The sequence below is a fragment of the Stylophora pistillata genome, chromosome 13 (assembly GCF_964205215.1).
Source record: "Stylophora pistillata chromosome 13, jaStyPist1.2, whole genome shotgun sequence".
In the NCBI taxonomy this organism is placed as follows: Eukaryota; Metazoa; Cnidaria; class Anthozoa; order Scleractinia; family Pocilloporidae; genus Stylophora; species Stylophora pistillata.
Genome location: NC_142531.1, coordinates 4,260,207 through 4,285,459, shown reverse-complemented (window position 1 = coordinate 4,285,459; position 25,253 = coordinate 4,260,207). Strand labels below are relative to the sequence as shown.

General features: G+C 40.2%; 1 protein-coding gene across 3 annotated transcripts; it reads right to left on the bottom strand.

Moving 5' to 3' along the window:
* Nucleotides 1–153: 153 nt before the first annotated feature.
* On the bottom strand, nucleotides 154–25,181 carry LOC111322666 (uncharacterized). 3 transcript variants are annotated; one of them, XM_088742605.1, is made up of 39 exons: nucleotides 24,801–25,181; nucleotides 24,422–24,452; nucleotides 23,578–24,033; nucleotides 22,968–23,054; nucleotides 22,695–22,889; nucleotides 21,938–22,198; nucleotides 21,737–21,820; nucleotides 20,863–20,979; nucleotides 19,275–19,346; nucleotides 19,018–19,125; nucleotides 18,658–18,756; nucleotides 18,455–18,553; nucleotides 18,268–18,333; nucleotides 17,765–17,857; nucleotides 17,555–17,650; nucleotides 17,309–17,404; nucleotides 17,072–17,176; nucleotides 15,916–15,987; nucleotides 14,831–14,926; nucleotides 14,594–14,689; nucleotides 14,318–14,413; nucleotides 14,110–14,208; nucleotides 13,553–13,648; nucleotides 13,072–13,164; nucleotides 12,853–12,948; nucleotides 12,567–12,650; nucleotides 10,081–10,176; nucleotides 9,885–9,974; nucleotides 9,693–9,788; nucleotides 9,173–9,268; nucleotides 8,989–9,084; nucleotides 8,800–8,886; nucleotides 7,537–7,599; nucleotides 5,400–5,753; nucleotides 4,358–4,609; nucleotides 3,357–3,632; nucleotides 1,830–2,105; nucleotides 1,100–1,273; nucleotides 154–659 (listed from the first exon to the last, which is right to left on the bottom strand). In XM_088742605.1, exons 1-39 carry the CDS (start codon nucleotides 25,119–25,121, stop codon nucleotides 247–249), a joined length of 5,583 nt encoding a protein of 1,860 aa, XP_088598731.1. In that variant the 5' UTR covers nucleotides 25,122–25,181; the 3' UTR covers nucleotides 154–246. The 3 variants fall into 3 exon arrangements, with proteins under 3 accessions (XP_088598731.1, XP_088598732.1, XP_088598733.1); XM_088742606.1 differs by having other exon boundaries at nucleotides 18,268–18,330; XM_088742607.1 differs by having other exon boundaries at nucleotides 19,018–19,098.
* Between the last annotated feature and the right edge of the window lie 72 nt (nucleotides 25,182–25,253).

The window sequence follows — 25,253 nt, the reverse complement described above, 5'->3', positions numbered from 1 at the left end:
CAACGGATAAGAAGCAATCCAGCGGCTGTGTTACCATAACGTACTGTGTTATCCATCGGATGGAGATTCATCCAATGGATAGCGTTATCCATCCTTTCAGCAGGCGGAACCTACCATTAGAAATCCCCGTTGATTAAAATAACGAGAGAAACATAGAAACAAAGCTTTTATTATGAGAAAAAAATTATAAAAATATGAAAACAGTGTCAAAGAGACCATAACACAGTTTGAATAGAAGTTTTTAGTTCACCATCCGTCAACCGCGGCCGGTGCATCTCGTCCACAGTAACGGAGATTACAACCGGGAGTTGGGCCGAGTTTGTATACGTAGAATTTACCGCAATTCCGCACCAGTACCTTGCGGCGAAGCTCGCAGCAGCCGGAGACATAATCACCAAAACAAACCATGCGCTCAACACACCCGTCATCCTTGTGGGGATGCGAGCCAAACAGCCAACCGGGATATTGGGTGTTACATCTACCGGGGCCTGGGCAAGCGTTTGGCATCTGAGCCCCAGCGGAGCCAGAAATTCGGTACCAGCCCTCTGCTAAATTGTTGTCGCATTTACCCAACACTTCTCGAGTCATGAGATTTCTGTCCTGCTCGGTCAGGAGGCGGTAGTGTTGGCATTCATAAGCTACTAGTCCAACATTGTAACCTAGAAAAAAAAAAACCGAGGCATATAAAAAAGGAAGATCCATGAGTTGATAACCGTGTGTCATCTATGTTGAAATCAAATACAAACTCCGAAAAAAAGAATGAGGCCACATTTTCCCTGAGTGTCTCTTTGGGGAGGAAGTGTGGGCTCATCTTCCGAACAACGGGTGAATGTCGCGGCTAACTGAATAGACACAGAACTAACGGAATCTATAATTCGTTAAATTACACATTAGAGGTAATTTACATTTATAGCTAATATATTTTATTCAATTTATTATTATGTTATAATATTGTAAACTGCTGGTATAGTAAGATGTGTAATTAGGTTTTTGAATTTTAAATTTTAAATTTTGAATTTCTTGGATTGTAAAAATGTGTAATTCAGCCCTTGGGCTGCAAATGCTTTTGAGATTAAACTATCTATCTATCTAAACTTACAATAAGGCTGAGTTCCGCTCCACACTCCATCTTTCCCACAAACTCTGGCAGACGATCCATACAACATACATCCCGGATTGCAAGCAAACCTCACAATACTTCCCACAACAGAATAGCCATCGCCTATCTGGTAACCGTCAACGGGATCTGCCAACTCAGGGCACTTTTGAAGCTCTGTACACATAAGAGGTAAGCAGGAAATCGATTGAGGGAATTACTAATTGAAAATTAGAGCAGTTTTAAATGACTGCCGTAAAACCTAAACCAAAGTAATTGCAACATCCAATCATAAAAAAGATTTGACTTATTTGATTAGCCAAAGCACTCAAAGTACAACCAGGCAAACCACTAAAAGCGCGGGAAAACCACTAAAAGCGCGGGAAAACCACTAAAAGCGCGGGAAAACCACTAAAAGCGCGGGAAAACCACTAAAAGCGCGGGCAAACGCGGGTGACCAAGAAATGATTGGTTTTCGTTTGTTGTCTGAACGGGTTAGAGAATGGTGCGAGACTGGATTACACTCAAAAACAAGTCTACCTTTATTAGTATTTTTTTTAACTCTCGCCCACCGGGATAAGAGTGGGAGGATTGGGAGACGAGTGCGAGAGGCGAGTCAGATGCGAAAGGAGAGTGCGTCGATTTTTCGCGCTCCTTTTCTCGCCCTGGCGTTAGCTCGTCTCAGAAACGCATCAAAAACAAAAGAAAGATGCTTGTTCTGCAGGCTACTCACCAATTGTCGTCGTGTAGGTGAATGGTTCGTTCCTCACAGGGGTTGTACCAACGCATTTGTAATCACCCTGCTCTGAGGGTCGAAGCCGCTCCAGGTTTAATTCTCCAGTAACTTCATCGCCATCAATTATTGTCCTCGTTGGCATGGCAACACCATCCTTATACCAAGTAATATTCGGCATAGGTACACCACGTGCGGAACAATTTACGCGGACAGGAGCATCGAATTCTTGGACTGTCACAATGCTCAAAGGGACGTTTGTCACTTCCACCGGTTCTGGAAAAAAGTTTAAGAGACCAGTCTTTATTTATCACCAGCGGTTGGTGGGTGTAGGATTTTTTTTTGGGGGGGGGGCTCTAATAGTTCTCAGGGAGAAACGGAGGGGCGGTCAGTCGTCGCCAATTGAGTATGAAGGAGGGACTAGAGAAAATTGACCGCCCATTAACGGCCAATTAGAAGGGGATCGTAAGAGTATGACAGAGCCTTGTGGGGGATCAGGTAAATGTTATCGTTACAGAACAAAATACTCCGACCCCCAGGTCATTTTCCTCCTGTCTGTTACGGATTTTTGATCCTTACGACCAAGATCCGTCTTCAAAACCAAACCTATCAAAATACTCGTAACAGAACCAAAATGACCAATCTATATTTAATAATATTTCGAAGTTCATTCTGTGAAGTTGTCTCGGTATGTCAGAAGACTTAACCTCAAATTTTACATACTTCTACAGTGAAAGTTGTGTTGAGCAAACATTCGTAGGAAACCCTTACTTGTATCTTCTTGATACAACTGTATAGGGTTTCTGTTTAAAGCAGGCCGGATTTAGTCACTTCTGTATTTATAAATTCTCTTCTTCACCAAAGCTACAAATATCTTAAATATCGCGACCTACAATCTTGAGGTATCCAATAAAAACAAGTTATTTTTATAGTAAATACAAAAAGAGGACAATCAGGCTGGTGTACATCTTAAATCCTTCACCCCTATGAGTGCACGTGAGTAGCATCTAGTTATTTTCTCCAAATAATATCGCCGCTGAATCACACATTAAGCCAAACGAGAATAAAGGAAATGACCATCAACTAAACTAATTATTCTCCTTGTCACCACTTTTGGAAATATATGGAGAACATTATGAAGGATATGCATACTGATATAAGGGCGTAAAGGGAAATTATTATATGGCTGTCTCATAAGGACTGGGAACTACCGAATTCACGAATTTGATTGGCTGAAATCAATATTGAAAGCGGTCTAGATTTTCCCATCTAGACCGGCATCTAGACCGGTCTAGAAAAAAAAGGTACAAAGAATATAAAAAATTGGCATAAAAGACACAGCGATATAATAAACATCTTATTAACCGAGCTAGGTCGGTCTGTATGGGAGAATCTTGACCTCGGTCACTGGTACAGACCTCACTGCGTTCGGTCTGTACTGGCGACCTCGGTCAAGATTCTCCCATACAGACCTCCCGCTCGGTTAATAAGAGCTAAGTATAAGTTTCAGTGCTCAAAAAAACTCACCATAAGTTTGTACTGTAACTTCAGTACCTCCCATAACAGACCCTGCTGGATTTGAGGCGTGGCACATGTAGATGTCTTCATCCTCTTTAACAGGATTCCGCAAGTATAGGTTGTTGTTTCGAATATAGTGTCTGTCAAAAGGAAGCTCCTTGTTGCCTTGACGACGCCATTCAATCTTGGGTGGTGGAAATCCTTCCACCTCGCATTTTAGTTCAGTGACTTGATCCGTAAAAGCTGTGATTTTTGGCTCGGGTGCTACAGTGAACATTGGCTCGGCTAAAAAATAAGTTACAAAAAAAAATTGCTAGAAAATTTTCATCAGTTCCTAACGGAAAAAGCAGTCAGAACTGCCATTGGCAAAGTGGATAAAGGTAAAAAAAGAGAGCGAGGTATCTGCATTCGAGCTAAGTGGCCCATCCAGCCTTGTTTCTGTCGCAAGAAGCGATTAGAGGGGTGTTCTACTCCCTACCCCTCCTAAATGGGATTCCATACCATTGCAAGTTTTCCTTCCAACATTTTATCAGGCTACCCTAACAGTTCGCCAGTACCGTTTTATACTCCTGGGTAGAGAGAGGCACTGCGACAGTGAAGTGTCTTGACTGGCATAGAAGACGCGCATTTCACCGACAGGCTTAAAGGGCGGTTCCAGAATTTGTGAATAAGGGTTCAAACGAGAGCCAAAGGCTAACCTACGAGCAGGGCCTCATTGGTAGTGCCTTAGTTGGAGCGTTTCGAGAAATTTGAGGCCTTAAGCAACGCTAACTTGCGAGAGGTCTACATGTGGTCTGGCAGACATCTCGCCGGCTCGCCTTACTCAAGGCCTAAAATTTACTCGCAGGTAAAGAAACACCCGTGCTGGCGCCGCTCTAATTGTAAGGGCCTCGTAAGTGTATGCCAGGCAACGCTGAAACGATTGCTAGTTATGTTTTCCTGCGAAGCTAGAAGTTGTCAACTCTACGAACAATAAAATTACCATTGACCATAATTGTCAGATCACTTACTCGCTACGATGAGCTCTAGATTGGCGGTATCTGTACCCATGAAGTTACTCGCCCGGCACGTCCAGTTTCCCGAGTCCTCCGGGAGAGCGTTTTCCAAAGTGAAAAAATTTCCGATGACAGCACGTCCACTGTTCCTTTTCACCCAGATTATTTCTGGCTTAGGTAATCCATCGGCAGAGCAACTTAGAGTTATATAGTCTCCTTTCGTAGCTATGTATGATTTCGGTGGCTTAATGGTTATGTTAGGCTTGGCTGAAAAAAGAGTCGTAGAGATTCTTTAACCATAACAATACAACATTCACTGTCCCGCATGGTCCAACCCTAACATCAGTATGCATATTTCCCCATTCAATTCTCTACACATTTCTTAAGGTGCTGATTAGGAGAATTTGTTTTAACAATCAAGAGCCTTTTCATTTGGTGATCAAATCCTTCATTCGCCTGACCTTACAGTATAATTCAGAGGTAATGTTGAAAGGAGAAATAAGATGTTAGTCACTCTTAAGGGTCAAGGGATTCAAGGAACATGTTCTGCGTTTATTCGCGGGAGTGGAACAAACATAACATGATCGAAGTCGCGACGAGGATTCGAATCCTGGACTCTTGAATTTTCGTGCTACAGTGCTGTATACCACTCAGGAAGAGAGAACTATAATGATTGGGCCATTTTAAAAATCAATCCATATGTGAAGCGCGTCCTGCTCACCTTTAGGATCAGCTTAACTGTCTCTTGTGACTTGACGAATGGCACATTTCTTTCGATTTTGTATTATTTTCGATAACATAAAGACGAACCTTTTTCCAGACACAACTTATTGATACTACAACATGAAACTTTGGTGACCCCTTCATTCAACGCTTTTGCTTTCTGTCTGGGACGAAAGTCATTTTTTCTTTCGATTTTCTGGGAATGAAACGTTTGAAATTTAGCATTTTTCTCTCTGGGATAGAGTGCGTTACAAGTTGGTCACATGAACTCTTGAACATTGACTCTCACCAACACAGAATTCATTGAACGGCGTTACAAATATTATTAACTCACAGAATCCTTCGAACGTCGGTGTTTTTTTGTCGGGTTCCTTTGTCTGCTTGCCATCTCCGCCCCCCGTGGGGCGTGTAACCGTTGTCGACTTCCCCGGCGGCCCGGTACGGCCACGCGCACCAGGTGTGCCACGAGCTCCTGCTCTTCCTGGGGGACCCGGAGGGCCCGGGAGTCCGTTCGAACCGGGAGCTCCGGCAGCACCTGGAGGGCCGGGTGTTCCCGCTGCTCCCGCTTGACCGTTTGCACCTGGCATACCGGGAGGACCAACAGGGCCTTGAATACCAGGGGGACCCGCGGGCCCCGTGGGCCCCTGGATTCCCTGCGGACCCGGAGGACCAGGGATTGACTTAACATCTGTCAAGAGTAAAAATTTAAAACTTCAATCTTGTCCTCAGTCTCTTTTCCTTTTAAAATCATTTTTAAGTGACAAAGAAAGACAAAATAACGGATAAAAGAAATGAAAAGAATATTCGTAGAAAACAAAAGAACGGAGCTAGTCCAAGAGGACTAAATAGCATTCATGGTAAGTACAGTTGAGATTTCGGACAACATGAATGAAAGCAGTATTTTCCTGAGCTTGGAATCAATGGAATTCAGTCTTAGGAGATTGAGGAAATCAAATAAATACTTGACGAAACACGCTTTAGAACACGTAATATGATTAACAAGAAAACAAATTAGTAATGAAGCGAGAAAATTGACAGGAATGACGCAGGCTGACAGATCGAATGCATAAATTTTATCACTGAAAGTGTTTCCAATTAGAAGTAATAGTTATGAAAGGATAATAGATGGCACGGTCTTATGACAAGTCAGAGCTGGCTTGACTTACAATGGCATTGAATTCCGTGCTGAATGGAAAAAGTTTGCTGATCTCAAAGTGGTATTGTTATGTCAGCAAGGAGGAAAAACATGCAATACTATAGCGGCGTTTTCTATTTGTCTGAAACAGTTCAAACATTCGAAATTTCCAATGCACTTAAGAGCTTGGCGTCGGTGAGCATAGCTTGGCATAGCGAAGCAAGGTAGAACCTCGGCACAGCATGACTTGGCTTAGCTTGGCGTGTCAGACGGCATGCTGACTGCATTATAATGCACGTGGACTGCATGCTTACCGCATTACACTGCATTGTATGGTTTGGCTTATCTTGGGCTGACTCACCTTAGTTTTGTCTGGCTTGCTTTAGAGACCCTCCCTTTCGAGGAGGAAGTTTTAACGGAAATGGAAACGAACTACATGGAATATGTTGGCATCGAGATGGTTAACATTACTGCACACTGCACAGTATTGCATGGCATTATTTAGCACGGGTTTGGCATTGCTTGGCTTGCGCACAGCATCATATAGCATTGCATAACATTTCTGGTATGGCGCGCTATTGCATTTCGATTCATGACTTGGTTTGACATAGATTGGTATGGTGTTTCTTGGCCTGGAATTGAATTACGACAAGTGTGGTATAGTATAAAATGGCGTAAATGATAAAGCATGACATGTTCATAGGTACGATGTGGCTTGGAATGGCATATGTTCATGATACTGAAATAGTCTTTATTCAGTTGGCATGACGTGGCGTGAGATGAAGAGTAGGTTCTCTATGACTTTTAAAGAATCGTACCTTATTTATGAGATAAACGATATATCCAACACAACAAGCACAGCGGCCGGTTTGTCAAATGCAAGTAAACGTTTTTATGACCATGGTTTCTTCAAAAATGTGCCAACAGTCTTGATACGAAAATCGGAATAAAACATGGTACCAAAATCCTCAAGCTGCCCTCTATCAGGCGTTCACGATCAGTTGAGATGATATCCCTTATTTATGAGCATACAAGTAGATACATACGTATGGTTTCCGAAACATAAAGCACATACAAAAATTCAAAATCAATTCTAAGTGAGGAACAAACTTAGCATTTAAATATAATACTTTTTAGAAGTACACAATTCTTTTTCGCAGCTATTCATTGCGATGTAACGGCTGTAGAAGAGTCCAAGAATTATATAAATTACAGGAATTTTTTTCTTTTGTTTCAGACACTAAAGAAGACAGTTTCATTTTGTTTAGTGCATTCGAAATATACACAATTTTTTTCAAATCATTTAGTTCGACGGTTCTCTAAAGCAAGAACTTACCTGAGGTAGTTCTCAAACGAGAATTCACCACTTCGATGATTTTTTCATTCAATTCACTCCCATCTAGGGAAAGTTACATACAAGAAAATGCAGCATGCATGCATAAATTTATGTATACTATTTTACATGCAAGTACACCTGTATCATGCTCATGCAGCGGGGAATGCCATGCAATAAAACTGACCAATAAAATACTGCAAAACAAGTAAATTGACACATGTAGCCCTACATGTTCTTTGGTGAAAACTATTAACCTACACTTAAATGCTCAAATTTATAAAAATCAATGATGTATAACTACACAGTAGAAATAAACAGCAAAAAATGGCGCAATCAGTACATAAAAATAATACCAAGCAATAGTGAACAGCATCAAATTATGGAAAGTCGATCCGCAAATTAACAAGGACAAAAATCCAACTATTTTTAAAATGAATCATGAACCTCAGATGTTATAAGTACATTGCAAACAAATGAATAAGTATACGCATGCACATGCACCTTCATCATGCAATATAAAACAAAACTAACGTACAGCTTAATTATAGTCTAATCTTACACGAGAGACCATACAAAGACATGCGCGAGACAAATACGAAGAAAACATGAATACACGCATCTTGCAATATACAAAACGTGCACATGCAGTGGCAAATGGGGTTGAAATCATGCAACAACATGCACATCTCCACCATGCAACATGCGAAAAACCCAATATGCAAGAAATGCATATGCAAGACATGCATATGCCATGACAGATAGAGCAGAGATTATGCTACCGGACGTGTACATATATACTATGAAACGAAGCAAAGGTGTTGTAAGAATTTTAAAGTGCTCCGTTCCATAAGAAAACAAACTTTAGATGGAAACATGCCAATACAGAAAAATGCAGATATATATGCAATTTAGTTTGACTCGTGCTACTCAACACGCATCATGCAACATAGTTATGGGATGCAATGCAACATAGAGACTAATGATTGGGATTCAATTAACTTAACAGCAACTGTCGTTCGCAGTGACACCACCATCTTACACAAGAAAGATGCACTTAACACAGTATTAGAGACTCTTACTTCCTATGCAAGCCTTAACAAAACTCTATATAGTGCACTTATCGAGCCGTCGAGGTTGTTGATGGAGGCAAGATAAGTTAAGTTTACTTCAATAAAAAATATTTACTGACCATGACCAGCCATGTCGCAAAAATAGGCTAAAATGCATACTAAAGAAAAGTGTATATTGTTACAATATACCTACCGGTATACTTATCTAAATATTCTGAAACAAAATTCTGGATTGTGCGGTTAATGGGTGGCTGCGCCTCTGGTGAAAGATTGAGCCCATCTGAATGGTAGAATCATCAGATCTTTAGCAAGTAATATATTAATCTTACAGAGAAAAAGAAACTTTGACATAATTATTCAAGTATTCAAGTCGTGCACTAACCAATATGTTGATTCACGTAGGCGCTTACAATCTTCTGGATAGTGCTGTTATCGAGCGGCTGTGATTGGGGTTGTGATGCAGAAAAATTGCGTCCATCTTAAATGAAAAAAATCCATTGTTCGAGAAAGACAGTAGGAAAACGAGAAGTGTAGAAGAAATATGAAAAGTCAAGGGGCTTACTCACTCAAATATTCTTGTACATAATGCTCAACCAAGCGCTGAACTGTGCTGTTATCAAAAGGTAGACGTTGTGGTTGAGACGCGGAGAAATTGCGTTCATCTATAAAAGATATACACAACACTAGTCCCTGATAGAAGGTTTTCGAATGAGTGTCGTAAAACTAAAGTCAAAGCAATCATAGCGAAGTAAAAACAAACAAACTGTATGGAGCTTGGGAAAACGCGAGTAGCCAAATCGCTCGTGGATTTAGTATTGAATCTGATTGAGAAAATAGCGCAGGTCTTCTGGACCAGGCGGCATAATGAAATAAAGCAAAACCAAAACAATTCCGGACTATTTATTTATTACTTATTTATTTCTCATTAACTACTCATTTATGTATTATTTATTTATTATTTACCTATTTATTTTCGACACTCGATTAAAAGCTGGTTTCAAAGAATTGGGAAATGCCGATGATTGGGACACAATAAATAACTAAGAAAGCTGAACCAAGACTGCAATAACTACGTCCTTTACTAACCGATGTATTCATTAACATAGTTCCTGACAAAGCTCTGGATTGTGCTGTTAGAAGGAGGGCGTGATTGCGGTTGTGTCGCGTTAACATTGCGCCCACCTGAAAAAAAAATCATATCCACTCAGGAAAACACGGTCGTTGTGAAAATAACATAAAGTTTCAAAGCGTAAATGTGCTGGGATTTGAAGTACCAACCATGATATTCAGCTAGATATGCTTCAACAAGATTCAGGATGGTGCGGTTATCACGAGGTTGAGGCTTCAATGAGGAAAGGTTGCGTCCGCCTTCAATGGATAGAAATGAAAAGGTGAGAGGTGAAGTTACATCAAATAACGTTACAGAAAATGAATACAGAACGACAGAAACATGGTAAGACAACAGTATACTAACCCAGACTCTCTTGTATATAGGTATGAACTAAACTGAGGATTGTGCGGTTATCAGGCAACTGCGGTTGGGGTTGTGATGTGGATGTATTGAGTCCACCTTCAATGAAAGAGGAAAACATCGATAACAATAATGAGAATTTGACAAATTAGTTCCGTACCTTGTTTGCGGTTTGTTTGTTTCTTTGTTTGTTTAAAGGCTGATAGTTTCGAAAGAAACTGTTTGGGGCTGCGTCGGTGGGAGTAACGAAATAATTTGGATATATCAACAAAGTCGAAATGGTAAATTAGCCACCGTAATGATTACAAAAGCTGACGTTTCGAGCGTTAGCCCTTCGTCGGAAGGGCTAACGCTCGAAACGTCAGCTTTTGTAATCATTACGGTGGCTAATTTACCATTTCAACTTTGTTGATATATCCAAAATGTTTGTTTGTTTGTTTGCTTCTTGGCACAAAGACGAAACTTATGAGTACACTTAGTTCAGTTGTTCGGAAGAAGGAGGTACTGGAATAGTAAATTGGAAATTCAGTCCACCCTTATTTCGAAAGAAAGATGTAGTGTCTTATTGTTTCTGTCTCAACACTGGAAACTACACAAGCTATTAGGAAATCAAGTCGGCATCAAAGTTGTTTTAAGGTGGCTCGTACCGGTTTTCATCTTTTTGATGGTTTGTAACTTTAAAAGAATACAACAGAAAGACTCACCAAGGCCAGTTGAACACTTTTACGGGGTGGAATTACATAATCATTGGTTATCCAAAAATAAGTGTCATTTCGTCACTAGCAGTTTCCATGGCAACGCTTTCATAGGCTTATTCACACGCATTTTTTAGCTTGTGGCTTAAATAATTCGAAAACTAACCCGGTGACCCCCTGATATTTCTCAGTGATTGCTTTTGGCACTTGAAAAGGAAAATGCACAAAGATTTTTAAAAAATTATACGAAGCGGAATTTCAGAAAATCTACAAAAAGGGCAATTTTCACACATCACAAATTTCCTTCCGTAGAATTTCCTAGTTTTTTTTTCTGATGATTTCTTTCGACGTTATTATCATATTGGAACAATAAAAAGAAGGGGTCACCGGACTTGTTTTCATGCAATAGTTTTCGTAGAAAAAATTCCACACGCCGCCATCTTTTGATCTCGCGCTTCTTTCGCACGTTTCTCTCGCGCGCGTCACGCAAGAGTGATCTGTTCTCCGCGCGAGGAAACTGGTACGAGCCACCTTAAGGTGGCTCGTACCAGTTTCCTCGCGCGGGAAACAGATCACTCTTGCGTCACGCGCGAGAGAAACGTGCGAAAGAAGCGCGAGATTAAAAGACGAAAATTTAAAACAAAGATGGCAGCGCGAGGATTTTTTTCTGCTTATGTGAGAAGTTTACCTAAGTGCTTGTATTTGATGTGTTGAGCGGCCACTGTGAATGCAGGAGATAGAAACTAAGATAACGAAGACGATTTTCGGAGAAGTAAAGGTTGCTTCACTTCACATTTAAAAGAAATATTCAACCGATATGAAATCTTGCGACGGCGAAAAAAGAAGAACTCAAGTGAAGGATAATCTACCTGAAGTGGAAGAAGACTTTGACACTTCAAGGAAAATAATATGATATAGCCAGAAGTCATGTGTAGGATTTTTAAGATGAGCTCGGGAGGCTGTCTTTGACGGCTGTTTAATGATTTTGTTAGCAGTAAACGTCTGTAAACATCAGATCGTAGGTGCTCGCGCGAGCACACGCAATTGTCAGCGGTAGCTAAAACAGATCATGAGCAAATGTGGATCTTATAGAAACCAGATTTTTAAATGCGCGAGAACGCGCGTGGAAATTGCTAAACTCACGAAAGCTACTGCATGAAAACAAGTCCGGTGACCCCTTCTTTTTATTGTTCCAATATGATAATAACGTCGAAAGCAATCATCAGAAAAAAAAATAGGAAATTCTACGGAAGGAAATTTGCGACGTGAAAATTGCCCTTTTTGTAGATTTTCTGAAATTCCGCTTCGTATAATTTTTTAAAAATCTTTGTGCATTTTCCTTTTCAAGTGCCAAAAGCAATCACTGAGAAATATCAGGGGGTCACCGGGTTAGTTTTCGAATTATTTAAGCCACAAGCTAAAAAATGCGTGTGAATAAGCCTATGAAAGCGTTGCCATGGAAACTGCTAGTGACGAAATGACACTTATTTTTGGATAACCAATGATTATGTAATTCAACCCCGTAAAAGTGTTCAACTGGCCTTGGTCAGTCTTTCTGTTGTATTCTTTCAAAGTTACAAACCATCAAAAAGATGAAAACCGGTACGAGCCACCTTAAATCATGGGAAGTGACTGATTCACAACACGAGAAGTCACTTGAATAACCACAACACCTCAACACAAATCAACTCTTCGTTGCAGCCTAAAGTTAAATTTAGTATTGTTCGATATCAAGCAGTCGTGCTTACGATTATGATGATGATAAAATCTCTTGCTATTCAACAAAACACTCACCGACATACTCGTCAACATAACTCTTTACAAATTTCTGAATCGCATCATTATCCTGCAGTTGTGCTGATGATAAATTGAGTCCACCTTGAACGCAAAAGAAAGACGAACTGTTAGAAGGTCTTCATATTCATCTACTCTAGGTTACCAGGGCAGGAAATATCTTGAACTTGTGAAAACAAATTGTCTACACACCTCTTCATTAAACCCATTACTGTATAGTGATACGGAATACGTGCCACAGGTCACGACTATGGTAATCTGGGGCCAGCTTACGCAAAATACTCACCGACATATTGGTCAACATAGCCCTTTACAAAGCTTCGAACGGTGCGGTTGTCAAGCGCTTGATGTGTGGATCGTGACGAGGATAAATTCAGTTCACCTTGATTAACAAGAAAGACGTGTTATAAGTACTTCTTTATGTAAGAATCTTAACTTGAAACCTTGTTATGAAGGTTGTAATGGAAAGGCATTTCTTTACACACCATCAGCATATCATACCCACCAACGTATTCATCCACATAACCTTCAACAAACTTCTGTATGGTAAGGTTACTTGGCAATGGCGACTGTTGCGGCGATGAGAGATTTAAGCCAACTTAAAATGAAGAGGACGATGGATTATTAGGCGAAAGTAAACCTTCGTTATAGTAACAAAGCGCTTTTCAATTGTGCATGATCAACGGAAACCCTAATTAATTACAATTCAGAAAAGGCTAAATTCAGTATGTCAAGTAACCAATGCAAGCGAGGAGTTAATACTTACAAAAAAAAAAAAAAAAAAAACTTGCCGCATGCGTGGGAAAACGTGAATGGATAGGTCGTGATTGATTTCAGTTTTGCACCTGATTGGTTGAGAGGACAGAGCGAGATTTCAAAGAGAGTGGCAAAGCAAAACCAGTGCAGTCGCTGCCTACTTAACCTTCGATAGTCAGGTGAAATTGCACCATACAAGTAAACATGTTCATACATAAGGACATTCCTACCTATAAACTGGTTGACATAGTCTTCAACAACTTTTTCGATAGAGCGATTACTAAGGCCATTTTCCCGCTGGGGCGAGGAGGATAAATTGAGTCCACCTTGAAAATAGAAAAGAAATTTCAACTGCGTTAAGTAAAGACAAAAAAAAAAAAAGACACAAACAAACTCGAAAACACAGAACGCGTTTGCAATCATCCTATTGAGCAATTATGAATTCTTTAAGCTTTTAACTCCTGATCGTTAATTCTTCCCACCAGCTGCTACTCATTTCCTTGTAAATTAGTTCTGAGAATTGGGTGTTAAATCAAGATAACAACTTTTACCTGATAAGTTTGAGTGTGAATGTTATAGGGAGAAGTAACATGTCAATCATCTCTGGAAGTTAAAGGTTAATAGAGCGGATCAAGCCGCTGTAATTGTGAATGAAGAAAGATAAAGACCATCTCAAATAGAACAAAGATAAAGATCTGATATCGAGTCAAAATTATAAAAGACTTCAAGCATATCTAGGAGAAAAAAACCATGATACAGTAGGTTGTATAGCGTGCTGGATACCAACCTATATACACGTCGACATAACCTTGCACAAGGTTTCGGATTGTGGTATTCTGAAACGGCTCTGATCGAGGTTGTGTCAGAATCGAAAGGTTGAGTCCAGCTAAAATGAAAAACAAAACAACAGGATCAACGTGCCGTAAAAAAAGTGTCAAAAGTGCATGACAGCCTAAAGGTAGTGTTATGATCATACCATGCCACAGCACACCCACCTAAATAACCGTCTACATAATCTTTTACAACCCTCTGAAAAGTGCTGTTGCTGAGCAGTCGCGGTTGCGATGGTGACAAGGAAAGATTAAGTCCACCTTTTAAGGGAAAAAAAAATACTCATGCTTAAGGATTTATCAGCTACCGACACATTCATCACTCGCATCTTAGCAAACAAATACGTGATATTTTTTCGAAGTCTTTGGCAAGTTTACACATGTTTTAAATCTAAAACTTTCTTGAAAGTCATGAGGTACTACAAGTCATACTATACTCACCAATGTATTCATCAACATAACCTTTCACATATCTCTGTATGGTGAAGTTAATAGAACGCCCAGTGTGTTGCTGTGCTGAAGAAAGATTGAGTCCATCTGGTACAGAACAAAAGGTGAATCAAAGAAAGAAAATGGCTTCCAGTTTTAGGGATGAAGTTGTCTTGTAAATGCTTCACTTGTTTTCCGTAAACAAAAACCATGATTTTCCACCAGAACAGCGATACAGGATGTACTTACAAATGTGTTCATTGATGTATTCTCTCACAAAGTTCTGAATGGTCAGGTTAGCAGGTTTTTGTGTTTGCTTTTGAGGTGACGAGGTATTGAGGTCCCCTTTAAATGAAGTAATACGAAAGACAACAAATGAAAGATACATCAATAAATAGTTAAGGTAAGCAAAAAAAAAAAAGGAAGAAAGAAAAAAGTATATATCTATTATAACAAAACCAATCAATACGTGTGATGTGCGATCCTCGCAGTAGATAGCGCTATTTATTCAATAGCGAAAATCAGACCTGAAAAAAATCAGGCCTGTACGGGACTCGAACCACTGACCTCTGCGATACTAGTGCAGCGCTCTACCAATTGAGCTAACAAGCCAACTGGGAGCAGGCCGTTAAGTTGATTCGTAATAAACCCGTGAAAGTGATAAATGAGATGCAATGAATATATGAAGTTCATATATTTTGAACTGCGGTATTAGATACGTGTGATGTGCGATCCTCGCAGTAGATAGCGCTATTTATGCAATAGCGAAAATCAGACCGGAAAAAATATTGGTAGAGCGCTGCACTAGTATCGCAGAGGTCAGTGGTTCGAGTCCCGTACAGGCCTGATTTTTTTCAGATCTGATTTTCGCTATTGAATAAATAGCGCTATCTACTGCGAGGATCGCACATCACACGTATCTAATACCGCAGTTCAAAATATATGAACTTCATATATTCATTGCATCTCAAAACCAATCAATTTGGCCGATGCAAAGTCTAAGCCGTAGCGCAAACAAGGATGCCCAAATGAGACCTTTCTTCGTATCAACTCTCTGCTTGAAAATGGATATTATACTGAGAAATTCCTTTCTGATCACTACTTGGAGGGAAGGTTTACTTGTGCCTTACACTCACCGATGAAATCGTTTACATAAACTTTTACAAGCCTCAGGATGGTTCAGTTATTGAGAAACTGCGTTTGCGGTTTTGACGCAGTCAAATTAAGTCCACCTTTTTTCAGAAAAGGAAAAGAAAATAGAAATCCTCATAAGGCGAAGGGATCATTAACCATTTATACACAACACTTTGGCCTTGAAAGCTGAGCATGCTCACCTATATATACCTTTACGTAATCTTGTACAATATTTCGGAGTGTCCGATTATCGGCTGGTAGATTGAGTTTACCTGAAATAGCGAACAAAGATAAGTCTATTAGGAAAGAATTAGGAACAATTCCTATGACCTCATCATAAACTGGACAGTTTTTGTCGACCGGGGTAACCAAGGTCACCATATAAAAATATAACAGTTTTCTTTTGCAAAAAGACACTTTTCTGCGCAGCGCAAAAAAGAAGATAAAAAATATTCTATCGCAGCTCTTGTAAACTCGATCAACCCTCCACACCTGAACATCAGTATGCATATTCTCCATACTGTTCTCTATAGAATTTCTAAGGTGTTGACAAGGAGAATTTGTTTAACAATCAAGAGCTTCTCTAGTTGGTGATCATTTCCTTTATTCTCATGACCTTAATGTGTTATTCAGAGGGTGATATTGTAAGGAGAAATTAGATGTTAGTCTTTCATAGAGGCCAAAAGGTTAATAGATATATCTCATTAGACGTTTTGTTGTGCAGTATCGCTGAGTATTTTTACGAGTTGTGCCGCAGGACGAGCCTGTAGGGCGAGTCAAAATACAAACAACGAGTAAAATACTCAGCGATACTACACAACAAAAGGTTTAGCAAGAGATTTATTATCCAACACGCCAAATTGTTATTTCAGTACGTGCGGGCGAATTTCGCGGATATTTCTGGAGTACAAATACCGCATGATATTTGAACTCGTCTCGCGCGTTATTTGTACTTTACGGAGTGTAGTTGGATAATGAAGATAAATACTTTAAGGTATAAATTGTAAGGTTCCTGCGGCCACGTAATAGACATTATTATATGGCTGTGTCTCACAAGGACTGGGAATTACCGAATTCACGAATCTGATTGGCCGAAATCAATATTGAAAGCGGCCTAGGTTTTCCCATCTAGACCGGTCTACAAAAAAAGGTACAAAGAATATAAAAAATTGGCAAATAAGACACAGCCATATAATAAACATCTTATTAACCGAGTTAGGTCGGTCTGTATGGGAGAATCTTCACCTCAGTCGCTGGTACAGACCTCACTGTGTTCGGTCTGTACTGGCGACTTCGTTCAGAATTCTCCCATATAGACCTCCCGCTCGGTTAATAAGAACTAAAAACTATACTCACCCAAATAATTGTCAACATGAATCCTCACAAAGTTCTGGATGCTATTATTCAGAAGCAGCACCTGAGGCTGGGTTTGAGCTTGAGATGAAGAGAGATTGAGTCCAGCTTTGGAGAGAAAACAGTCAAATCAGCGTCCTAAACATTGAAATAACAAATGGCTGGAAAATGAACACCACGATTTGGTGTCATTTCTTAAAACTCAAAACAAACAATACAAACAAGCGAGATTGTACCCACCCACAAATCTGTCAACAGAATCCTTAACAAAGCTCTGTATCGTACGATTGTCTGGTAGCTCTGCTTGCCGTTGTGGCGAGGAAAAGTTTAGTGCCGCTTGATAAAGGAAAGGAGAAAATGAAAGGACGTCATCATTTTCGAAGTACAACAGATTTATCTAGAGAGGGACCAAAAATATTATCGATACAAAAAAGAAAAAAAAATTAAGGCAAAATATCGTTTTTAAACATTTTACAGTATACCCACCAACAAACTCGTCTACGTATGCTTTTACAAAGCCTCGTATGGTGCCGTTATTGAGCGTCTGTGTTTGAGAATGTAGCGAGGAAAAATTGAAACCACCTGGAGTAGAAAAAGAGGAAAAAATAAAAGCGAAATGTAGAAGTGAAAATATGTGACCCTGTTGAGGAAATAACTGTAGAATTATGAACGTAAAGCATGAGATAGTATACAAACCCGTATACGAACGCACATAATCTTTCACGATGTCCCGCACACTGCTATTATCAAGAGGCTGCTGTGGACTCGTTGATGTAAGATTAAGTCCGCCTTGAAAACAAAGATGGCAAAATAACAAAAAATCTCAAAACCAAATAACATCACCTTCGAGTTTTGAAGTGTTTGGTAGTTGGACGTACAGTAAGCATGTTATTGCACGTTATGTATCACTGTTGGCTTGCGTAAGCACAAACGCATGCAGAAAAGTTCTAATTCACCGTGAAAACAACCTCAAGCACAAGCAAAAGAATCCTAATTTTTCCTTTGACTTGTCTTTGCGTTGCGGCCGTTTTCACTGTGAAATAAGACCTGTTATACTTGCGTTCGTGCTTCTGTTTGTGTTTGCGCTTTTGCTTGCGTCGCCAAAGAAAACCAGGTTTTGAAAAAATTATTGAAGAATTTTGTAGATACAGATGCGCATAAAACAGTCCTATATATTAATACATCCAGAGAATATTTACCAATATATTCCTCAACATAATCTTCGACAAAGCTCTGAATGGTGCTGTTATCAATAGCTTGTGCTTCTGACAGAGACAAATTGAATGAACCATTGATTAATTAATAAACATACAAACAAACTAACTAAAATAAAAAAGGCAAACCAACCATATTATATAACGGTGTGTTCAAAGCAGAACCACCTACCCAAATGCTTCTCTGCATAGGCCTGAAGAAAGCTCTCGATTGTTTTATTATCAGATTGGTAGGATTGGGGCTGCTGCGACGAGGAAAAATTGAGTTCAGCTAAGGAGTCAATCACACGAGAAACAATCAAAATAGGAACAACATCAAACATCCGATAACTGACTGATACAACTATTTCATTAGTATATACGCTATATACTAACCCAGATATTTGTCCACATAAGTCTGTATAAATTTCTGTATCGTTCGGTTTTCTGCCATTGGTGGTGACGCTGGTTGCGAAGAGGATAAATTGAGTCCACCTTGAATAACAGAGATATAAAGATGAAAAAGCTAATACTGTCTTTAAAGAGACCAAAAAAACGTTGGCATACACCAGATTATAATGCCCCACATACTTTTGAATTTGTACTAAAATTGGTTGTCAGTTGTAAAAGTTTGTGATTGAGACGAGGAAAGATTGAATCCCCCCTCTGGCGAGATGAATGAATGTGTTGAAAGACGTTACAAATCTAATTAAGTGCTGTTCATTCGGATACAAAGAATCAGGATCACGTACTAACCGATATGGTCGTCTACATAAGCCTCCACAAAGCTCTTAATAGTGCGATTATTAAGAGGCTGAAGTTGTGGTCGTTGGAGCTCTAGGGATGAAGAAAGATTGAGTTCGCCTAAAGACGTAAAAAAGGCAGAAAAAACGTGCTCTTGAGGGACGTTTTACAAATCTTACACAATGATATCCTTAAAAACGACAAACAAATAAACGCAATAACAGAAAAAAAAACAACCCGACAAACAAACAAAAACATGGCGTACGTACCCAAATACTCATCTACATAAGCCCTTACAAAAGTCTGGATAGTGTCGTTATCTGGAGGTTTTGGCTGCGATGCTGAAGAAGAAAAACGTCTTTACACCCTCAATAAAAAGTTATGATTAATAAGAAACCCCTTGAATTAAACTGAGAAAAAAGGGAGAGGAAACTTAAACTTGCATTGTACTTACTCGAGCTCGGATTTGTGGGTTGCCAGGTTTAAGAGTGGCTGTCTGTTTTACATTATGCACTTATCATAAACTAAAAATTGATACAGTTTTATGCCATCCATAAATGGAACCCACGAAATTCCTGCAATCAATTTCTATACTCGTGAAGTTCGTGCATTGGTTTTAAAAAATCATTTATGCTCTGGATGCTACTCATGCAATGCAATTCACACCATCCACGGTGCAAATTATCTATTATGCAACTCAAGTAACACAGGCTTCAAATCACGCATGGTACAATTTAAGAAATGCACACCATCCATGCAGAGAAAATAAGGCAAGAAGATGATCAGTTCAGGTCTTTCTCATGCATTGCGCAATTCAAGTAATTTATGCTATCGATGCAAATCACACCCCATGCAATGCATGCAATTATATCAACCATGCAGTATGCAATAAAACCAATATATGCCGCGTATTATGCGATCAAAGTACTATCTGCCTTCTATGCTAATAATGAGCCATAAGGCTAGTTTAGTTCATGCAGCAAACATACGAAAGACCACATACTTTAAATGCACAACATGCATTATGCAAGTTAAGCAACTCATGCCATCCGCGCAAAATGTTCGTCATGCAATTTAAGTCGTGCGTATTCTCACTGCAAATCATGCATCATGCAATTGGAGAAATTCATGCCATCTAGAGAAATAATTGATCGTGCCCCTTGAGTACTACATTACGTTCACACAAATCATGCATGATGCCACTGACCAACGGTTACTCTTGCCGTCCAAGAAAATCTTGCATATTGCAACCGAAGTCACTCGCACCGCTTTTTGCAAGAGCATGCTCTCCATTTCAAATCGAGGGGTCGGTGGCTTTTATCATCTGATACTCTACGTAGTTGTCATACATGTTCAGCGATTTTTGCCGAGAAAGAGGTCCGGTAAATGCCTGATGCCGAAAACTAAAGCATATGACGATCTGCTGAAATCCGTTGTTTCGATCAAGGAAACCATGATTCTGATAAGGGCAAAAAAGGAAGGCCTTTAGGTACAAAGAAGCCAAGTGATGTAGATATAAACCATGCCATGTTTAGTGATTCAAGTTACCAAACTTACTAATATTCTCGTGATACTTGGTCGGCACAACCCAATAAGTCCTCAGGCCACAGTATACGTTTTAAAGTAGCAAAATTGTGGTTTTACAGCGCTCGGAATCTCGACGTTACAGTAATACGTTTTCGAAAAAGGCTTGAAATGGATGGCTGTGGAAACGATGGAGCGACAAAATAGTGAAACGAGAGCATATGCAAAGGTGAATGAACGGAGTTCGGACACAAGAAGAATGTTTCGCTTCTTCTTAAGACAGAAGATTTGTTGGATTGACCTTTTTTCCACGAAGTAGAGTTTATGCCTTACCAGAGTCACCTTTGTCTTCAAAAAACTTCACTAGAGACCGGGACACAGAATCATCGACAAAGATCTCCAGTGGAGTTTTATCGCCAGGTTCTGAAGCACCAGGCACAAACGAGGGACCTGCAATGACATGGAATAGCATTCTCAGTGATAAAAAGTTCTTATCTTGTTAACTTTCCAAAAGTTAATTTTGTCGAAACATCTCTTAAAACACCGTATTGAAGAAATGAGAACGTCGATACTAAACCTTGATTCCTAGACAAACTCTGTTTGCATGTAATAATTTGGATATATCAACAAAGTTGAAATGGTAAATTGCCCACCGTAACGATTACAAAAGCTGACGTTTCGAGCGTTAGCCCTTCGTCGGAGCGAATAGAGGAATTGTGGGTTGTGTGTGCTTTTGAAGGCAGAAAATGGAGCTACGTTATTGGTGGGAACATGGCAACGAGAAAAACAAGAATAAATTAGTGGAATGAAAAGCGTTCGTTGATCCCTGTGGGATTTAGACTGCCGGTTTGAAAGATGAGCTTTTGTTCAAGATTTCTTACGGCTTTCCGTGCTACGTAAGTGTAAGGAAAGACCGCAGATTGCTTCCATGTGTTTATTATCAATGATGAAAGGATAGATTTTGTTTTTTTTAATGTTTGGCAGCTCCAGATAGCCTTTCCGGATGGCACGAGCTTATCAAAATTCAGGGAGCTATAGGGTAGTGGTGCGTTCTTGTACATTCAAACGGATCTGGCGGTACTAAAGGGACGATGTACCCAATAACGAAATCATTTATGATGACTGCAAGAGATTATAATCTCTTGGATGACCGTGATTCAAGATTTTAAGAATAACGGAGATATATCAAGTTAACATAAAATCTTACCAAAAGCCGCCTGCGCAAATGATCCGATATACCGCTGGATTGTTTGATTCATTTCTCCGCTCGTCACCCCTCCCTCTACAGGGCCTATAAAGATAGATGGGTCATATTTTTAAGTACAACGAGGGAAACCAGGAGAAAAATTGGAAGTACCAAAACCACCTTAATCTCCATAAAGTGACCGAGAAAACACACCTTACTTACCTAAATCTCCCCTATTAGGGCCTAACTCACTCCCACCACCACCCCCAACGCTACCACCACTCCCAGTCCCTCCTCCAACTGCACCACCACCACTGCTACTACCTGTTCCACCACCACCCCCTGCTCCTCCTCCACCACCACCCCCACCCCCACCTCCAAGCTGCGACTGAACAGCCTGTCCAATAGCTTGGTCCAAGTAAGTGTCCAGCACTGTCTGGCCCCGCTCTAGTTCAATTTCTGCACCAGGAATAAACGATGGACCTGAAAGTATGAAAACGAGAACAAAACAAGCAATCAGGTCTTAACGTTTTTTTTTCTTCGTGTCGTGCAATGCTGATATCAAATCATACTTGTGATTTCGAACTAAACTGCACTCCACTCAGTTCAGTTACCATTAGAAACGATTAGTTGTGATCCTAAAGTGTATGATAGTGCAAATAACAACACGTTTCATTACAAGAGCATCGCAGCCCTTTAAATCCAACTCATTTTATATTTGGTCTATACTCTAAGAAGCTGCCAATTTGTAGCAGTGCAAATAGATCCTGAAGTTACATATTGCCTGAGGATGATTTTGACGATTATGCGCTTAGTACATGAATGCAATGAGAAGCGTGAAATTTGGTATGTTAACGGGTATGTCGCTGTTACTTGAAGTCTTTTTGTAGGCCTTAAAGATATAATTTACATGCAAAACCGAGTTTTCCTTTAGCTGTTACCCCCTCGAGTCTTTCTGACCTGGAAATTGTTTACTCACCAAACGTTTTCAACGCATAGGAACCAACATACTGCTCAATAAGACGAAGGCTTCCTTCCACGCCTGAGAAACTCCCATCAAATCCATCTCCGGCTCCCCTAGATCCATTTCCTGTTAAATTACCACCGAATCCATTTCTGGTAAAATTAAAACCAAACCCCAATCCAGTGTAATTTCCTCCAAAACTACCGAGTCCTGCGACAGAAAAAAGGCCATTGGTACCCACCGTAGCAAGTTACAAAATCTATATACAGTGCTACGTCTATCACTCACCGAAAGAGGTATTGCTGAAATGGATATTGATGAGTCTTCGAAATCTACTGTCCAGCTCATCATCAGTCAACCGAGAAAGAGTTGGTCCTGGAAACAAATACAAAACAGGAACGATAAAACAGCCAAACCAACATTGTTGATGGATGTTCTAGTCCCTTAACACCATAACAAATGCAAAGAACACAGAACGAGTCTAAAAGCTGTCGTGTCGAGTTCCAAATCTTTCAAGTGTTTCAGTTTGGTATAAAATCTCATGTCAACTGGGTGACATAGAAATCATCTGGGTGACAAACAGACCACAACCTCACTAAAGAAATACTCTGAGATCTATAGTCGTTCCGAACATCTGTTCATCCTCCGCCCCTTTTATCTAAGGTGGGGTCGCGGGGAGTTCTTAGACAATAACAGCCTTCAGTAAGCTTGATTATGACCCCCACGACCCCACCCCATTCCACGCGTCAGTCCACAGTCCTTTTCATAAGTCACGCAACACTCCGTATCAGTGAACTACTGCGTGACACATTATGACTATTATCACACAGAAATAAGTTCACAAGTTCACTTAACATACAAAATAAAAGGGGATGGAGAATCTCATTAGTTCACTTACCATATGTTTTGTTCACGTGAGATTCAACATATCCTTGTATCTCCTGCTGAGCGGCAGATGTTCTCAAGAGATTTACACCAGATGCGTTGAAGTAAGATTCCACATACTCCTCCACAACTTGCTGATGTCCTGAAGTTCTTAATAGATTTCCCCCTGATGTGTTGAAGTAGGATTCAACATATTCCTGGACCACTTCCTGAGTGCCAGAATTTCTCAACAAACCTCGGCCGGAAGTGTTGAAGTAAGACACGACATACTCCTGTACCACTTCCTGAGCGCCAGAATTTCTCAAAAGACCTCGGCCGGAAGTGTTGAAGTAAGACACAAAATACTCCTGTACCACTTGCTGAGCGGCTGAAGTTCCGAGGAAACTCGCGCCAGATTGATTGAGGTAAGACTCCACATGTCTTTGTACCTCGTGACGAGCGCCAGGAGTTCCAAGGAGACTACCGTTGACTGTAAATAATAAACAGCAACATCGTATCACCAGCCTACTGCCGTTGTAGCAAAATCAGTAAGGACGATCTTTACGAGAGGTGGTAACCAATTGCTACTCGTAATCTTGTATTTCCATGGCCTTCCTTTTTCAATCCTTTCGCTCCCATTAATAACCACAAATGCCGTGAAATTCTCCTTCCCAAGAATGATTGTGTTGGACAGGCAGTGAAGAAAACCCAAAGGTTTGGAGGGGAGGGGGTTTGGATCCCCCCGCCGCCCCCCCCCAACCTCGCTCATTCCCATCTCCCATCAAAAAAAGAACTTAACTCGACTTTTCAACCCCCCCCTTCCCCTACCTATTCATGTACAAATGAAGAGAGTAAATAAATCAGAATAAATGCCCTACCGAGGGTGCAAATGCTATATCCTTCTGCATTCTGAAAAAAACAAATAGATATTATGTGCATTCTCTTCTCCTTATGGGGGCTCCTATGAAGAAAATAGGACACCGCTGACTTTTAAAGCTCCAAGAACTGACCCTGAGTGTCTGGAACTCACGTGCAAGAGTGAAGAAGCAGCATACTGCAGCAGGATGACTGGTAAACAAGGGTGTAAGATACACACAGCCAAATTAGCTACAGAACGAAACGACGGATTTATCTAACGTACACATATTTCGAACTTTAAGATTTCGATTGCTGGCTCCCTGTGATAAACGAAAAGATCAGAGCCTTATCCAATTCTCAAATTGAAGAGAGAATGAAAACATTTTTCGTTATGCCTACCGTAGTACAGTTCAACTTGGCGAAACTGTGTTGCTGTTGATCTAGACCAACATCGGGATGTGGGTTTTCTTCGTCTGGTCCCGGTTCAATCTGACGAATAAGTCGAGATCTGACGAAATAATCATCGTTCAACCGTGAAGCTTCCTTGTCATTCTTCACCACTGAGGGACGAATCTCTGCCTTCACTTTGTCGATTTCCTTGCGAAGATCGTAGACATGAAAGGAGAGAAAAGCAACCGTGGTAAACAAAATCACAAAGCTGATGAACGTCAGCCAATGGCAGATTGATGAACGTGCGTCATGGTCAATTTCCCTCTTCATGACGAGAAATAAAAGTACAGTATTCTTGATGATCTCCTTTTCTGAGGGTCATTGTATTACTGAGCTGATTCAAAGGTGTTCAGTTACCAAACATTGAAATGCGATGTTGGGTCATCCAATAATAAAATCCAC

Excerpts from the sequence above, each read along its gene's own strand:
- LOC111322666 (XM_088742605.1), bottom strand. The coding sequence starts at position 25,121 with ATGAAGAGGGAAATTGACCATGACGCACGTTCATCAATCTGCCATTGG. Across the intron at positions 17,177-17,308 it reads TTCTGTTGACAGATTTGTGG|CTGGACTCAATCTCTCTTCA; the intron begins GTGGGTACAATC and ends TTCTCTCCAAAG. Across the intron at positions 660-1,099 it reads GAGCGGAACTCAGCCTTATT|GTTACAATGTTGGACTAGTA; the intron begins GTAAGTTTAGAT and ends TTTTTTTTCTAG.